The 20138-nt window shown below is 42.3% G+C and overlaps 2 protein-coding genes across 2 annotated transcripts; one reads left to right on the top strand and one right to left on the bottom strand.

Annotated features, from left to right (window-relative positions):
• The first annotated feature begins 1377 nt into the window (after positions 1–1377).
• LOC120039585 (early growth response protein 2b-like) lies at positions 1378–4415 on the top strand. The gene is made up of 2 exons (XM_038985001.1): positions 1378–2055; positions 2546–4415. Exons 1-2 carry the CDS (start codon positions 1884–1886, stop codon positions 3655–3657), a joined length of 1284 nt encoding a protein of 427 aa, XP_038840929.1. The 5' UTR covers positions 1378–1883; the 3' UTR covers positions 3658–4415.
• A 7078-nt stretch (positions 4416–11493) lies between these two features.
• Positions 11494–13741, bottom strand: LOC120039584 (2-aminoethanethiol dioxygenase-like). Its single transcript, XM_038985000.1, has 2 exons — positions 12624–13741; positions 11494–11543 (listed from the first exon to the last, which is right to left on the bottom strand). Exon 1 carries the CDS (start codon positions 13479–13481, stop codon positions 12726–12728), a length of 756 nt encoding a protein of 251 aa, XP_038840928.1. The 5' UTR covers positions 13482–13741; the 3' UTR covers positions 11494–11543; positions 12624–12725.
• Positions 13742–20138: the final 6397 nt, after the last annotated feature.

Raw genomic sequence — 20138 nt, 5'->3', positions numbered from 1 at the left:
TAATGATACGTTTAACTGACGGGCCGGTGAAAGGCGCCCGCAGCAGCATGGCCCGTGTTAAATTAATAGAGTTGATATTGACAGGCCTTTATTGACTCCAGACGGATTAATGTGAGGAGTGTGTGTGTGATCATGATGCTCCCTGCGGTTTCCTTTCAAACCGGAAACCTCGCAAATCAACCAGAGCCTTTTTCCATTCAGTCAGGGAGCTGAATAACGAAGGATTCATTCTTGTCTATATACTGTTGTTATTATTATTATTATTATTAGCAATAATTGTTATTTAATCGTTATTATAGTAGTATCAACATAATAATAATAAGCCTAACTATTCACAACAATAATAATAATAATACGTATAGTCTAATGTGTAAGTATCAAGAAAATGTAATAACTTTTTATAGCCATCAAATGTTTAAATTTAGATAATTTTCTCCCACGCGTTACTTGACACAGCCACAATCTGGAAATTGCCTTCCAACCAGGGCCCCGAACCGCTCGCCCACCCACCCATCTAGTTTTTAACTTCCAAGTTTCTCAACCCACAGGGGGACTTTACCAGTATACCGAGTCTACCAAGCTGTGCCAATTGCATTATGCGCCTTATCGCCTCTGAACGGAAATGTTTTTGTGAACTATGTCCGGTTTTCTTAAATGCGCGTGGGGTTGAGGAGGTTTTTAATGTGCATGATTGAAACACCAGACAGTAAGTAGCCTAGTTGGCCTGCCGGACAGATGAGTCGACCTCTCAGTTCCGTTCAACACCACTGGAGGGCAAGAGTATTGAGAATCAACAACAAAATAATATTAACAACAAATACAATAATCATATTATTAGTAGCCTAACAATATAACACATGTATTTTGCTATAATAGATTATAGGCCTACTTAATAGCCTAATGTATAACTAGTCTAGGCCTACTACTGTATCCATATGTTCCGTTATCATTAGACCACGTTCCTTTACCCGTTTCATTTCAGGATGTGAAAGTCATTAAACTTCAAGATAAACAATTTCCCCTTCTAGTGATATAAATAGCTCATAACTAAATAGGCCTGTAGCCCAGTCTTTCCTAAAGCAAAGCCTATTCAAACGACCCTGACAAAAGTTTCCGAGTTTAACGCAGCAAAGGTGAAAATTCCGTGATTGTGGCTCTCATTTGATTGTGGTTAGCGATGGTAGTTCTGTCGCTGCTCTTGCTCGGCAAGACTCGTTAGTTTCCGACGCTCATATTCCGGAATAGAACCCTTATATGTAGGCAAGGGTGTTCTTAGATTTACCGGATGAAACCATGTATGGCTTCTAGAGAAGAACCGGAATTCCTATTTGAAGGCGATGTGTAGAGGAAACATTTCAAATCTTATAGATCAGATCATCTTGTAACATTGATGTCCGTCTAAACTGATAACATGCCCTCTTGAAATTTGTTCCATTTCTTGTCACCTGTATTGTTTTATAATTTTCGTGCTAATGGAAACTGCATGGGGAAAAAACACATATTTTATCGCTTTATATTGGCAACTTTCACTTGTGGGTTCTCCATTGACAGCCCGGGGCCAATAGGATCCCCCAGCGCCTCCTCTCTCTAACCAAACGGTCCTTGTATGGGCAGTGACGTAGTGGCGCATTCACTGCCCACTGATAAATACATACTACTGCTACTCGTGCTGCTAGGATCCGTCATTCACTAAACAGCCTGATGATCTGGAGAGAGTAGAGTAGACTAGTGGTATCAACACACGCTCCAGATTGGGTTCACTTCTCCGGACAGGTTATCCGATGTTTCAGTGTAGGAAAGGACTGTAAAGGCCACACATACTCAACCAGCCGGTTTAAAATACCGTTTAAACCCTGGAAACAGCGAGGGTCCGTTAGTTTTAAATGATGACGGCTAAAACTTTAGAGAAAGTCCCGGTCTCTCTGGGTGGGTATGTCCACCCTGTCTCTGATACTCTCTACTCTGTGGATCATGACAGTCTGCCGCCCGGGGTGGCTATCTTTCCTAACGCTGATTTAGGAGGCCACTACCACGACCATCTTAGCGGAGCTCCAGGTAAGCGTGGACTATACATGGTGTTGTTTTGATATCATGGGGACCTTTAGAGAATGCAACATGTGCTGTGTTGGTTATTGGAGAGGAAACATATAGGCTACTACGTATAGGTTATAATATTATGCATCATGTTTGATATAGCATTTTTTCATCTTGGCCAAGAGATTTTGGAAATATTTTGAATTTATGGTTGAGGGACAAATGTATGTTTGGATATTTGTATTAATGGTAATAAAAAATGTTATGTTTTAGAGGCACATGGCTAGAGTTACGCACTTTTCAAAAAAAAGTTTTCATAAAAGTAAAACGGCACCCCTTTGAAAAGTTGAATGAATGACCGGTGGGTAAAGGACGCGAGCGCGCAGCACGCACTAAACACTGTGCGCACGAGAACGGACCTGCAGCATGTTTCTTTTTTAAAGCTCTCTGATTTGTTTGTTTCGTGTTTGTTTCGTGATTCTCTGCTAAGATGTCTCTTCATATCTTCCAGATGGCTTGATGAGTGGCGATATGAGCTTAGAGAAACGCTCTCTCGACCTGTCTTACTCTAGCTTCTCCCAGCCACCTGGTCATCGGAACCAGACCTTCACCTACATGGGAAAGTTCTCCATCGACTCTCAGTATCCCGGTAACTGGAACCCCGAGGGCGTCATCAACATAGTGAGTGCAGGGATCCTGGGCATGACCCAGCCATCTTCTGCCTCCTCCTCCCCGGCGTCCTCCGGCTCTCCCGGCCATTTCTCCTCCACGCTCAGCTGCACCATGGCCCAGAACCAGGCCGACATGGAGCACCACCTCTACTCTTCCCCGCCTCCCTACGGCTGTGGGGAGGTCTACCAGGACCCGTCGGCCTTCCTCTCCACCGGGCCCGGTATCTCCTACCCGCCACCGTCCTACTCCTCCCCTAAGCCCAACACAGACTCGGGTCTCTTCCCCATCATCCCAGACTATGGGTTCTTCCAGCCGACCTGTCAGAGGGACATGCAAGCCATGCCTGACCGCAAGCCCTTCCCCTGCCCACTGGACTCCTTTAGAGTACCCCCACCTTTGACTCCCCTGAACACTATTAGGAACTTTACATTAGGTGGGCCGGTCTCGGATGGACCCAGACTCCCCACAGCGTACAGCCCCCAGAACCTCCCCCTGAGACCCATCCTGCGGCCCAGAAAATATCCCAACAGACCGAGCAAGACCCCGGTCCATGAGCGGCCGTACCCCTGCCCAGCGGAAGGCTGCGACCGGCGGTTCTCTCGGTCTGACGAGCTGACCAGACACATCCGGATCCACACGGGGCACAAACCGTTCCAGTGCCGGATCTGCATGAGGAACTTTAGCCGCAGCGACCACCTCACCACGCACATCCGCACGCACACCGGAGAGAAGCCCTTCGCCTGTGATTTCTGTGGCCGTAAGTTCGCGAGGAGCGACGAGCGCAAAAGACACACCAAGATTCATCTCAGACAGAAAGAGAGAAAATCATCCACTGCGCCATCAAACAACACGAACTCTGATCGCTCCGGTAGCGGTTCTATAAGCACATCTAGCGGAGTCTGCTCCTCCAGCACGGGACAGCTGGCGGGATGCCCCTCGCGGGCGGTATAGTACACACTATAGCCAATAGGTTTATGGGAATAAATATTTAGAAACCTTGATGAACTAAAGACAATAGAGATTGAGGTTTAATTGTTTGTAAGCTGCAAGTTCAAAACACAATATGGAACGAACTTTACACGCAACAGCAGAATTCTCTTTCATGCGTAATTGCGCATCATTCCGGTGCGCTCCAAACGTTCCCACGATATATCCTCTTAGTTTGGTGGCTGAGAGAAACGCACTTTGTTTGCATAGCCTACTGAAGTCAAGTTAATAGACAATACTTTTAACACGTGGCTGCCTCTATTCTCTTCATGTATCGGGAAGAAACATGTTGAGGATTAATATCAAGCACATGTACACTGACGCGCCAATAGGTTACAATATACACAACGCTGCATGGGAAAGAACGTTATATTTGCAATAATTTAGAAGGAAAAGTGTTTTAAATTATTTACTAGACAAAATGTGTCATTTTTAACATGTTCGTTGATTGTATTTCTCCCTTGTTGTGCCTCGTTTCACACGTTATTTTTGTACATTGTCAATACAAGAACGATTTAATGAAACTGTACATTTTGTCATTTAATATTAAAGTTTGATTATATGTATATTTTTGTACACATTGTGCCGTGTAACTATGGAAAGTGTTGTGGTTTATGTCTAACAATAAGAAATGTAAATAATTGAACTCAAACCGAATTGACATTTGTTTTTCGTGAATGTTTACGACTCATATTAAATGTTAATGTTGATTAAAAAAAACATCCCAATGGCCTCCAGAAAGGTTATTTCTTGTGAACTAAAAACAAAATAAAATAAACTGTGAACAACATGAATATAATGTAATAGTATTGGAAAGTACACCATAAAGGGTGGGCGTGGTAATTCCCATGTAACATCAGTCTGATGTGAGTCATGCCTTCACGAGCTCCCACTCACCGTCTATCCGTTCTGCTGCTGTGGCTAACAACTACTAGAACAGGAAAGATATTTACCGTTGTTCATGTAGAGATCTATACACACAGGACATACAATAATACGAACAATAATACGTTAAATAAAATAAAAAAAGAATAATCAAAAGTTTATACTTTCATCATCCAAAACTAACACCGTAGTCTGATCAACATTAAAACTAATGCAGGTAGTCTGATCAACATTAAAACTAATGCCGGGGTTAACTGCCTTGTTCAGGGGCAGAACGACACATTTTTACCTGGTCAGCTCTGGGATTCGGTCTTGCAGCCTTTCGGGTTACTAGTCCAACGCTCTAACCACTAGGCTACTGGCCACCCTAAACAACAGTACCTAGGATGGGGAGAAGTCAGTCCATAACAAAGTGCTGCTCTGCATTCCCGAAGGCACACTATCAACAAGGCAGGTCCTACAGGCCCTAGTTTCTACCTTCTTAACAACACTATCAACAAGGCAGGTCCTACAGGCCCTAGTTTCTACCTTCTTAACAACACTATCAACAAGGCAGGTCCTACAGGCCCTAGTTTCTACCTTCTTAACAACACTATCAACAAGGCAGGTCCTACAGGCCCTAGTTTCTACCTTCTTAACAACACTATCAACAAGGCAGGTCCTACAGGCCCTAGTTTCTGCCTTCTTAACAACACTATCAACAAGGCAGGTCCTACAGGCCCTAGTTTCTACCTTCTTAACAACACTATCAACAAGGCAGGTCCTACAGGCCCTAGTTTCTACCTTCTTAACAGCACTATCAACAAGGCAGGTCCTACAGGCCCTAGTTTCTACCTTCTTAACAACACTATCAACAAGGCAGGTCCTACAGGCCCTAGTTTCTACCTTCTTAACAACACTATCAACAAGGCAGGTCCTACAGGCCCTAGTTTCTACCTTCTTAACAACACTATCAACAAGGCAGGTCCTACAGGCTCTAGTTTCTACCTTCTTAACAGCACTCTCAACAAGGCAGGTCATACAGGCCCTAGTTTCTACCTTCTAAACAGCACTATCAACAAGGCAGGTCCTACAGGCTCTAGTTTCTACCTTCTTAACAGCACTCTCAACAAGGCAGGTCCTACAGGCTCTAGTTTCTACCTTCTTAACAGCACTCTCAACAAGGCAGGTCCTACAGGCCCTAGTTTCTACCTTCTTAACAACACTATCAACAAGGCAGGTCCTACAGGCCCTAGTTTCTACCTTCTTAACAACACTATCAACAAGGCAGGTCCTACAGGCCCTAGTCTCTACCTTCTTAACAACACTATCAACAAGGCAGGTCCTACAGGCTCTAGTTTCTACCTTCTTAACAGCACTCTCAACAAGGCAGGTCCTACAGGCCCTAGTTTCTACCTTCTTAACAGCACTATCAACAAGGCAGGTCCTACAGGCTCTAGTTTCTACCTTCTTAACAACACTATCAACAAGGCAGGTCCTACAGGCCCTAGTTTCTACCTTCTTAACAGCACTATCAACAAGGCAGGTCCTACAGGCCCTAGTTTCTACCTTCTTAACAACACTATCAACAAGGCAAGTCCTACAGGCCCTAGTTTCTACCTTCTTAACAGCACTATCAACAAGGCAGGTCCTACAGGCTCTAGTTTCTACCTTCTTAACAGCACTCTCAACAAGGCAGGTCATACAGGCCCTAGTTTCTACCTTCTTAACAGCACTATCAACAAGGCAGGTCCTACAGGCTCTAGTTTCTACCTTCTTAACAGCACTCTCAACAAGGCAGGTCATACAGGCCCTAGTTTCTACCTTCTAAACAGCACTATCAACAAGGCAGGTCATACAGGCCCTAGTTTCTACCTTCTAAACAGCACTATCAACAAGGCAGGTCCTACAGGCCCTAGTTTCTACCTTCTTAACAACACTATCAACAAGGCAGGTCCTACAGGCCCTAGTTTCTACCTTCTTAACAACACTATCAACAAGGCAGGTCCTACAGGCCCTAGTTTCTACCTTCTTAACAGCACTATCAACAAGGCAGGTCCTACAGGCCCTAGTTTCTACCTTCTTAACAACACTATCAACAAGGCAGGTCCTACAGGCCCTAGTCTCTACCTTCTTAACAACACTATCAACAAGGCAGGTCCTACAGGCCCTAGTTTCTACCTTCTTAACAACACTATCAACAAGACAGGTCCTACAGGCCCTAGTTTCTACCTTCTTAACAACACTATCAACAAGGCAGGTCCTACAGGCCCTAGTTTCTACCTTCTTAACAGCACTATCAACAAGGCAGGTCCTACAGGCCCTAGTTTCTACCTTCTTAACAACACTATCAACAAGGCAGGTCCTACAGGCCCTAGTTTCTACCTTCTTAACAACACTATCAACAAGGCAGGTCCTACAGGCCCTAGTTTCTACCTTCTTAACAACACTATCAACAAGACAGGTCCTACAGGCCCTAGTTTCTACCTTCTTAACAGCACTCTCAACAAGGCAGGTCCTACAGGCCCTAGTTTCTACCTTCTTAACAACACTATCAACAAGGCAGGTCCTACAGGCCCTAGTTTCTACCTTCTTAACAGCACTATCAACAAGGCAGGTCCTACAGGCCCTAGTTTCTACCTTCTTAACAACACTATCAACATGGCAGGTCCTACAGGCCCTAGTTTCTACCTTCTTAACAGCACTATCAACAAGGCAGGTCCTACAGGCCCTAGTTTCTACCTTCTTAACAACACTATCAACAAGGCAGGTCCTACAGACCCTAGTTTCTACCTTCTTAACAGCACTATCAACAAGGCAGGTCCTACAGACCCTAGTCTCTACCTTCTTAACAACACTATCAACAAGGCAGGTCCGACAGGCCCTAGTTTCTACCTTCTTAACAACACTATCAACAAGGCAGGTCCTACAGACCCTAGTTTCTACCTTCTTAACAACACTATCAACAAGGCAGGTCATACAGGCCCTAGTTTCTACCTTCTAAACAGCACTATCAACAAGGCAGGTCCTACAGACCCTAGTCTCTACCTTCTTAACAACACTATCAACAAGGCAGGTCCTACAGGCCCTAGTTTCTACCTTCTTAACAACACTATCAACAAGGCAGGTCCTACAGGCCCTGGTTTCTACCTTCTTAACAACACTATCAACAAGGCAGGTCCTACAGGCCCTAGTTTCTACCTTCTTAACAACACTATCAACAAGGCAGGTCCTACAGGCCCTAGTTTCTACCTTCTTAACAACACTATCAACAAGGCAGGTCCTACAGGCCCTAGTGTCTACCTTTTTAACAACACTATCAACACGGCAGGTCCTACAGGCCCTGGTTTTGTCGCACCTGGACTACTGTTCGTGTGGGAAAATTGCAATTGTCTCAGAACAGGGCAGCACGGCAGGCCCTTGGATGAACACAGAGAGGTAACATTAATAATATGCATGTCAATCTCTCATGGCTCAAAGTACAGGAGAGAATGACTTCATCACTACTTGTGTTTATGAGAGGTATTGACATGTTGAAAGCACCGAACTGTCTGTCTAAACTACAGGCACACAGCTCAGACACCAATGGATACCCCACAAGACATGCCACCAGAGGTCTCTTCACAGTCCCCAAGTCCAGAACAGACTATGGGAGGTGCACAGTACTACATAGAGCCATGACTACATGGAACTCTATTCCACATCAGGTAACTGAAGCAGTAAAATCAGATTTAAAAAACAGGTAAAAATACACCTTATGGAACAGCTGGGACTGTGAAGAGACACACACACAGGTACAGACAGACACACAGGTACAGACAGACACACAGGTACAGACACACACAGGTACAGACACACGCATATGCACAAAAGCGATAGCACACGCACTCTACACACACGTACATTGTAATATTGTTATATGGTGGTATTATACATTTTATATTGTAGATATGTAGTGGTGGTATTATACATTTTGTATTGTAGTGGTGTCATAATGTTATATGTTGTACTGTTTTATATTTTGTTGTAGGTCTAATGTAAAGTGCCTTAATGTGTTTGGACCCCAAGAAGAGTAGCTGCTGCCTTGACAGGAACTAATGGGGATCCATAATAAACCCCAGGAAGAGTAGCTGCTGCCTTGGCAGGAACTAATGGGGATCCATAATAAACCCCAGGAAGAGTAGCTGCTGCCTTGTCAGGAACTAATGAGGATCCATAATAAACCCCAGGAAGAGTAGCTGCTGCCTTGGCAGAAACTAATGGGGATCCATAATAAACCCCAGGAAGAGTAGTTGCTGCCTTGGCAGGAACTAATGGGGATCCATAATAAACCCCAGGAAGAGTAGCTGCTGCCTTGGCAGGAACTAATGGAGATCCATAATAAACCCCAGGAAGAGTAGCTGCTGCCTTAGCAGGAACTAATGGGGATCCATAATAAACCCCAGGAAGAGTAACTGCTGCCTTGGCAGGAACTAATGGGGATCCATAATAGACCCCAGGAAGAGTAGCTGCTGCCTTGACAGGAACAAATGGGGATCCATAATAAACCCCAGGAAGAGTAGCTGCTGCCTTGGCAGGAACTAATGGGGATCCATAATAAACCCCAGGAAGAGTAGCTGCTGCCTTGGCAGGAACTAATGGGGATCCATAATAGACCCCAGGAAGAGTAGCTGCTGCCTTGACAGGAACAAATGGGGATCCATAATAAACCCCAGGAAGAGTAGCTGCTGCCTTGGCAGGAACAAATGGGGATCCATAATAAACCCCAGGAAGAGTAGCTGCTGCCTTGGCAGGAACAAATGGGGATCCATAATAGACCCCAGGAAGAGTAGCTGCTGCCTTGGCAGGAACTAATGGGGATCCGTAATAAACCCCAGGAAGAGTAGCTGCTGCCTTGGCAGGAACTAATGGGGATCTGTAATAAACCCCAGGAAGAGTAGCTGCTGCCTTGGCAGGAACTAATGGGGACCCGTAATAAACCCCAGGAAGAGTAGCTGCTGCCTTGGCAGGAACTAATGGGGATCCATAATAAACCCCAGGAAGAGGAGCTGCTGCCTTGGCAGGAACTAATGGGGATCCATAATAAACCCCAGGAAGAGTAGCTGCTGCCTTGGCAGGAACTAATAGGGATCCATAATAAACCCCAGGAAGAGTAGCTGCTGCCTTGGCAGGAACTAATGGGGATCCATAATAAACCCCAGGAAGAGTAGCTGCTGCTTTGGCAACAGGAACTAATGGGGATCCATAATAAACCCCAGGAAGAGGAGCTGCTGCCTTGGCAGGAACTAATGGGGATCCATAATAAACCCCAGGAAGAGTAGCTGCTGCCTTGGCAGGAACAAATGGGGATCCATAATAAACCCCAGGAAGAGTAGCTGCTGCCTTGGCAGGAACTAATACCCCATAATGACAAAGTGAAAACAGGTTTTTAGACATTTTTGCAAATGTATTAAAAATTAAAAACAGAAATACCTTATTTACATAAGTATTCAGACTCTTTGCTATGAAAGGCACACACCTGTCTTAATAAGGTCCCACAGCTGACAGTGCATGTCAGAGCAAAAATCAAGCCATGAGGTCGAAATAATTATCCGTAGAGCTCCAAGACAGGATTGTGTCGAGGCACAGATCTGGGGAAGGGAACCAAAAAAATGTATGCAGCATTGAAGGTCCCCAAGAACACAGTGACCTCCATCATTCTTAAATGAAAGAAGGTTGGAACCACCAAGACTCTTCCTAGAGCTGGCCGCCCGGCCAAACTGAGCAATCGGGGGAGAAGGGCCTTGGTCAGGGAGGTGACCAAGAACCCGTTGGCAGTGGTGGAAAAAGTACTCAATTGTCATACTTGAGTAAAAGTAAAGATACCTTAATAGAAAATGACTTAAGTAAAAGTCACCCAGTCAAATACTACTTGAGTAAAAGTCTAAAACCATTGGTTTTTAAATATACTTAAGTATCAAAAGTAAAAGTATGAATATTAAAAAATAACTTCTAATAAGCAAACCAGACGGCGCAATTTTCATATTTTTTATTTATTTACAGATAGTCAGGGTCACACTCCAAAACTCAGACATCATTTAAAAACAAAGCATGTGTGTTTAGTGAGTCCTCCAGATCAGAGGCAGTAGGGATGACCAGGGATGTTCTCTGTTTAGTGAGTCCTCCAGATCAGAGGCAGTAGGGATGACCAGGGATGTTCTCTGTTTAGTGAGTCCTCCAGATCAGAGGCAGTAGAGATGACCAGGGATGTTCTCTGTTTAGTGAGTCCTCCAGATCAGAGGCAGTAGGGATGACCAGGGATGTTCTCTTGATAAGTGTGCGAATTGGACCATTTTCTGTCCTGCCAAGCATTCAAAATGTAACGAGTGCTTTTGGGTGTCAGAGAAAATGTATGGAGTAAAATGTACATTTTTTTCTTTAGGAATTTAGTGAAGTAAAAGTCAAAAATATAAATAGTAAATTAAAGTACAGATACCCCAAAAAACTACTTAAGTTGTATTTTAAAGTATTTTTACTTAAGCTCTTTACACCACTGCCCGATGGTCACTGACTGACAGAGCTCTAGAGTTCCTCTGTGGAGATGGGAGAAACTTCCAGAAGGACAACCATCTCTGCAGCACTCCACCAATCAGGCCTTTATGGTAGAGTGGCCAGATGGAAGCTACTCCTCAGTAAAAGGCACATGACAGCCCGCTTGGAGTTTGCTAAAAGGCACCAAGACTCTCAGACCAGGAGAAACAAGATTCTCTGGTCTGATGAAACTAAGATTGAACTCTTTGGCCTGAATGCCAAGCGTCACGTCTGGAGGAAACCTGGCAGCATCATGCTGTGGGGATGTTTTTCAGCGGCAGGGACTGGGAGACTAGTCAGGATCAAGGCAAAGATGAACGGAGCAAAGTACAGCGAGTTCCTTGATGAAAACCTGCTCCAGAGTGCTCGGGACCTCAGACTGGGGCGAAGGTTCACCTTCCAACAGGACCATGACCCTAAGCACACAGACAAGACAAAACAGGAACGGCTTCGGGAGAAGTCTCTGAATTCTTAAGTAAATGAGGAATTGTATTTTTTTTTTTTAAATTTGTAATAAATTAGCAAAACTTTCCAAAAAACAGTTTTTGCTTTGTCATTATGAGGTAGTGTGATGTCATTATGGGGTAGTGTGATGTCATTATGGGGTATTTGATTTCATTATGGGGTATTGTGATGTCATTATGGGGTATTGTGATGTCATTATGGGGTATTGTGATGTCATTATGGGGTAGTAGATTGATGAGGAAAAACAATTTCATATATTTTAGAATAAAGCTGCGATGTAACAAAATGTGATAAAAGTCAAGGGGTCTGAATACTTTCCAAAGGCGCTGTATCTGCAGTAAGGCTATAGGTAGAACTTTCAGCTGTCCCAAAATAAAAACCTTCAATTATAAACAAACTAGTGTTTTAATACACACATTTGTTTGGAATAAATCAATTAAAGATAGAAAACGTAGTGTGCATTTGGAAACTAGACGTGATAAATGCTTTCAAAGTTTACATTCAATATTCACATAAGGCTATTTTCAGTTACCAACGATGGTGTTAAGAGCATATCATATTTTCAGTTACCAACGATGGTGTTAAGAGCATATCATATTTTCAGTTACCAACGATGGTGTTAAGAGCATATCATATTTTCAGTTACCAACGATGGTGTTAAGAGCATATCATATTTTCAGTTACCAACGATGGTGTTAAGAGCATATCATATTTTCAGTTACCAACGATGGTGTTAAGAGCATATCATATTTTCAGTTACCAACGATGGTGTTAAGAGCATATCATATTTTCAGTTACCAACGATGGTGTTAAGAGCATATCATATTTTCAGTTACCAACGATGGTGTTAAGAGCATATCATATTTTCAGTTACCAACGATGGTGTTAAGAGCACAGGATGTTTCTAAGCCTGTTCAGGATGAAAACATCTTATCTGGAAGTTTACAGGAGATTTAGAAAGTTCAATATTTAAACTAATAAGGAGAGCAAAAGCCCAGAGACATTATCCACGACACCTGCAGTTCATTCACCTGCTCCAACTCATGTCCCACTCACAGTGATTCAAAGTCTTTTGAAAGTCATGTGGCTGCCCCTATTTGGTCACAGGTATCCCTGCCTTTACAACACCGACATCAGAAGGAGACCTTGGGCCCTGGGTATGGTTCACCCTCACACCAGAAGCCATCAGGCTGGCCTATCTCTAGTAACCACGTCTCTTCCTCACACTGCTGCTGCGCCTCTACCTTACTGTCTGCGTCGGGAACAGTCTGTAGGACTTTATAATAATGACAATCCCTCCCGTCGTCAGAGTCATACGGAGGTGCCAGGATGTCGAGGAAGGCAGCCGGTCCATCCACCGTGTCGATCTGATGCAGGTTCTCCCTCTGCGGGGTTAAGATACACGGACTACTGTCATGGGTGAACCACATGGTGGATCGGAGCACAGCCCGCCGCAGAGAGTCCTTCTGGAACGGCAGCAGCGGCGGCTCGAACTGGGTCTCACTCTGCACCTGGTCCGAAGGTTTATCCAACAGGTCAAAACACCTGATACTGACTTTCCCGTATAGAACCTTGAGCATCCCGTTCATACCGGGGTGGTCGTGGAGCGGGATGGAAGCCCCGCTGTTCAGTAGAAACACCCCCATACTGAACGACTCCGTCTCGCAGATGTGCATGTACGTGACAGGTGGGTTGTGTTCGGAATGTGAGCCGTTCGGTTTCAGCTTCAGGTCTGCAGCCCTGACTTCCGTCAGCAGGGTGATTAGATCCTCCCGGTTGTCCAATAATACTTTGTTGGCCCCAATTGCGGATGCATTGAAATCTTTAAATGTAATATTGGCTTGGCTGGCTATTTTCTGAATGAGAGACTTCTTGTTATCCCGTGGCATTTTGCAGATGGAAACAAAATCCGACGCCTATCGATGCTGGTTTTCTTCAGACGCAGCTGAGCAACAGGAAGAAACGGACCGAGTTGGAAACGCTCTTATCTCCTCGAATCTCGCACAATATCGTCACTCCAGGATGGGGCCGCGTTCAAACTAAATAAACGCGCGTGTAAAGTTATAACGTAACGTTTTCCATGGTAATTAAATGTGGTTTTAACACCAGGGAATATTCACGGTCCAGAATCATTTCCAAACCTATCTGATCGTCATGTCCGCAGTGACAGCGACCGCGTAGAGGAAACAAGGCATTTTGGATCTTGAAGTTTAATTTAAAAGTTGGCCAATATATTTCTGTAATGAATTCCCCCCCCGCACAAAAAATAAAAAACTATACGATTATCAAATCCCTTCTCTCAACAGAAGTTGTGCCGGGGAAAGTATGATTCTCACATATGCTCCTATTATAAGAGAAAAACAATCTTGTCTTTAATAAAAGCACTACAATTCCCAGCGGCTGTCGGGCTTCCGGAGAGAGTCAGAGAGAGTAAGAGAGGACAGCCAGACAGGACATTCAACCCGCTCCTTTCCCCCAGTTTATCCCCTCTCTGTCGCTCTCTTTTGGGATGAGGGTTTCTCTTTCTCTCACTTTATTCAGCAATACTTTATGACGTTTTGAGGAGTACTGACTTTGTTACAAATACATGTTAAGAGGCTAAGATACTGTAACGACTCTGGGTTTATAAGCGCAGAAATCTATTCTGCCGCACGAGCATACTTTTGCGGCACAGTCGATAGCGCGCCGGACCTCGGGCTAGAAGGTCGAGGGTTCGAGACCTGCTCCCTGCTGTTTCATTACAATACTTTAGGCACAAGTTTCATACTTTAGGTCCAAGTAGATCGAATGCAAATATAATGGTCAGGTGATATACCACCTGTAGCCTAATGGTAAATAGGCTACCTTTGATGGGAAAGAGAAGCAGCCAAAACATTACACTCCACAGCTATTGACAATATAGTACTGAAGGGTGATCTGATCACCAGTTGTTTTTGACTGATCAACATTATTATTACAACACACACCAGGGAACATTAGAGCACAAAAACATGAATTACACCCCGTTGCCTCAGATCAATACATGGGGAATCTGGATCATTTATACATATAAAAATCAGCTATAGGCTCTGAGAATGTCTGCATGTCATTTCCTCCAACAGACAGAGGTGTGTTATTGTGCTGCGCTACCTGGCAGTGAGTGGAACCAGATCACAGGAAGAACACTGAGTCAGAGGGCTACACTACACTACACTACACTACACTACACTACACTACACTACACTACACTATACTATACTATACTACACTATACTATACTATACTATACTATACTACACTACACTACACTACACTACACTACACCACACTACACCACACTACACCACACTATACTATACTACACTACACTATACTATACTATACTACACTACACTACACTATACTACACCATACTACACTACACTATACTATACTATACTACGCTATACTACACTATACTATACTACACTATACTATACCACACTACACTACACTATACTACACTATACTATACTATACTACACTATACTACACTATACTACACTATACTACACTACACTACACTATACTACACTATACTACACCATACTACACTATACTACACTACACTATACTACACTACACTATACTACACTATACTACACTATACTATACTACACTACACTGCACTATACTGCACTACACTACACTACACTACACGACACTATACTACACTATACTACACTATACTATACTACACTATACTGCACTACACTACACTACACTACACTACACTACACTACACGACACTATACTATACTACACTATACTGCACTACACTATACTATACTATACTACACTATACTACACTACACTACACTATACTACACTACACTACACTATACTACACTACACTACACCATACTACACTATACTACACTACACTATACTACACTATACTACACTATACTATACTACACTACACTGCACTATACTGCACTACACGACACGACACGACACGACACGACACGACACTACACTATACTACACTATACTATACTACACTATACTGCACTACACTATACTGCACTACACTACACTACACTACACTACACTACACGACACTATACTACACTACACGACACGACACGACACGACACGACACGACACTACACTACACTACACGACACTATACTACACTATACTACACTATACTATACTACACTATACTGCACTACACTACACTACACTACACTACACTACACTACACCACACTATACTACACTACACTATACTACACTATACTACACTACACTATACTACACTACACTACACTACACTATACTACACTATACTACACTACACTATACTACACTACACTACACTACACCACACTACACTATACTACACTACACTATACGACACCATACTACACTATACTACACTACACTACACTACACTACACTACACGACACTACACTACACTATACTACACTACACGACACTATACTACACTATACTACACTACACTATACGACACGACACTACACTACACTATACTACACTACACGACACGACACGACACGACACTACACTACACTACACTACACTACACGACACTATACTACACTACACTATACTACACTATACTACACTATACTACACTACACTACAACACACTACACTATACTACACTACACCACACTATACTACACTACACTACACTACACTACACCACACCACACCACACTACACTACACTACACTACACTACACTACACCACACCACACTACACTACACCACACTACACCACACTACACTATACTACACTACACTACACTACACTACACTACACCACACCACACTACACTACACTACACTACACTACACCACACCACACCACACTACACCACACCACACTACAATACACCACACTACACCACACTACACTATACTACACTACACTACACCACACCACACTACACCACACTACACTACACTACACTACACTACACTACACCACACTACACCACACCACACTACACCACACCACACTACACTATACTACACCACACTATACTACACTATACTATACTACACTATACTACACCACACTATACTATACTATACTGCACTATGCCACAATGTACTACACTATACTACACCACACTATACTATACTATACTATACGCTACTCTACTATCTAATATGTTTTATTTAACCTTTTCTTTAACTAGGCAAGTCAGTTCTTATTTACAATGACGGTCTACCCCAGCCACATCTGGATGGCGCTGGTCCAATTGTACGCCGCACTATGGGACTCCCAATCACGGCCGGATGTGATACAGCCTGGATTTGAACCAAGGACTGTAGTGACAACTCTTGCACTGATATGCAGTGCCTTAGACCGCTGCACCACTCAGGAGCCCCGATATACTACACTACACTATACTATAATATACTACACGATACTATAATATACTACACATTACTATAATATACTACACGATAGTACACTACACAATACTTTACTACACTGCTCTACACTACAATATACTATAATATACTACACGATACTACACAACACTATACGATAACATACTACACGCTACTACACAACACCACACTGTACTATACTGCTCTACACTACACTATACTACACTGTAATATACAACACGGTACTGCACTACACTATACTATAATATACTATGCAATACTACACTACACTGTACTTTACTACACTGCTCTACACTACACTATACTATAATATACTACACTATACTACACTACATTCTACTATTCTATAATATACTACACTATACTATAACATACTACACGATACCACACTATACTACAATTTACTACACTGCTCTACACTACACTACACTACATTCTACTATTCTATAATATACTACACTATACTATAACATACTACACGATACTACACTACACTACACTTTACTACACTGCTCTACACTACACTATGATATACTACACAATACTACACTACACTATACTACACTACATTCTACAATTCTATAATATACTACACAACACTACACAACACCATACTATAACATACTACACGATACTACACTACACTACACTGTACTACACTGCTCTACACTACACTATGATATACTACACAATACTACACTACACTGTACTATACTACACTGCTCTACACTACACTATGATATACTACACAATACTACACTACACTGTACTATACTACACTGCTCTACACTACACTATGATATACTACACAATACTACACTACACTGTACTATACTACACTGCTCTACACTACACTATGATATACTACACAATACTACACTACACTGTACTACACTACACTATACTACACTGCTCTACACTACACTATGATATACTACACAATATTACACTACACTGTACTATACTACACTGCTCTACACTGTCATATACTATGACATACTACATGATACTACACCACACCGCACTACGCTATACTATACTATACTATACTACACTGCTCTACACTATACTGTACTATACTACACTGCTCAACACTATACTATACTACACTGCTATACACTATACTATACTACACTGCTCAGCACTATACTATACTACACTGCTATACACTATACTGTACTATACTACACTGCTCTACACTATACTATACTACACTGCTCTACACTATACTGTACTATACTACACTGCTCTACACTATACTATACTACACTGCTCAACACTATACTATACTACACTGCTCTACACTATACTATACTACACTGCTATACACTATACTATACTACACTGCTATACACTATACTGTACTATACTACACTGCTCAACACTATACTACACTGCTCTATACTATACTACACTGCTCTACACTATACTATACTACACTGCTCTACACTATACTATACTACACTGCTCTACACTATACTATACTACACTGCTCTACACTATACTGTACTATACTACACTGCTCTACACTATACTATACTACACTGCTCTACACTATACTGTACTATACTACACTGCTCTACACTATACTATACTACACTGCTCTACACTATACTGTACTATACTACACTGCTCTACACTATACTATACTATACTACACTGCTCTACGATATACTGTACTATACTACACTGCTATACACTATACTGTACTATACTACACTGCTCAACACTATACTATACTACACTGCTCTACACTATACTATACTACACTGCTATACACTATACTGTACTATACTACACTGCTCTACACTATACTGTACTATACTACACTGCTCTACACTATACTATACTACACTGCTCTACACTATACTATACTACACTGCTATACACTATACTATACTACACTGCTATACACTATACTGTACTATACTACACTGCTCTACACTATACTGTACTATACTACACTGCTCTACACTATACTATACTACACTGCTATACACTATACTGTACTATACTACACTGCTCTATACTGTACTATACTACACTGCTCTACACTATACTGTACTATACTACACTGCTATACACTATACTGTACTATACCACACTGCTCTATACTATACTATACTACACTGCTCTACACTATACTGTACTATACTACACTGCTCTACACTATACTATACTACACTGCTATACACTATACTGTACTATACTACACTGCTCTACACTATACTGTACTATACTACACTGCTATACACTATACTGTACTATACTACACTGCTATACACTATACTATACTACACTGCTCTACACTATACTGTACTATACTACACTGCTCTACACTATACTATACTACACTGCTCTACACTATACTATACTACACTGCTCTACACTATACTGTACTATACTACACTGCTCTACACTATACTGTACTATACTACACTGCTCAGCACTATACTATACTACACTGCTATACACTATACTGTACTATACTACACTGCTCTACACTATACTGTACTATACTACACTGCTCTACACTATACTGTACTATACTACACTGCTCAGCACTATACTATACTACACTGCTATACACTATACTGTACTATACTACACTGCTCTACACTATGCTGTACTATACTACACTGCTCTACACTATACTATACTACACTGCTCAACACTATACTGTACTATACTACACTGCTCTACACTATACTGTACTATACTACACTGCTCTACACTATACTGTACTATACTACACTGCTCAGCACTATACTGTACTATACTCCACTGCTCTACACTATACTGTACTATACTACACTGCTCTACACTATACTGTACTATACTACACTGCTCAGCACTATACTGTACTATACTCCACTGCTCAGCACTATACTATACTACACTGCTATACACTATACTGTACTATACTACACTGCTCTACACTATGCTGTACTATACTACACTGCTCTACACTATACTATACTACACTGCTCTACACTATACTATACTACACTGCTATACACTATACTATACTATACTACACTGCTATACACTATACTGTACTATACCACACTGCTCTATACTATACATACTATGCTATATGGCACCCTATTCCCCTACTGTACATCCCTAAT

This window comes from Salvelinus namaycush, unplaced genomic scaffold (genome assembly GCF_016432855.1).
Source record: "Salvelinus namaycush isolate Seneca unplaced genomic scaffold, SaNama_1.0 Scaffold2816, whole genome shotgun sequence".
Taxonomy (NCBI): domain Eukaryota; kingdom Metazoa; phylum Chordata; class Actinopteri; order Salmoniformes; family Salmonidae; genus Salvelinus; species Salvelinus namaycush.
Note: the sequence above shows the minus strand (reverse complement) of the source record. Positions and strands in the feature narration are given on the sequence as shown.

Bases quoted from the DNA above. Each gene is read 5' to 3' on its own strand.
- LOC120039584 (XM_038985000.1), bottom strand. From the start codon at position 13,481: ATGCCACGGGATAACAAGAAGTCTCTCATTCAGAAAATAGCCAGCCAA.
- LOC120039585 (XM_038985001.1), top strand. From the start codon at position 1,884: ATGATGACGGCTAAAACTTTAGAGAAAGTCCCGGTCTCTCTGGGTGGG. The intron at 2,056-2,545 runs GTAAGCGTGGAC...CATATCTTCCAG, and splicing joins CCATCTTAGCGGAGCTCCAG to ATGGCTTGATGAGTGGCGAT.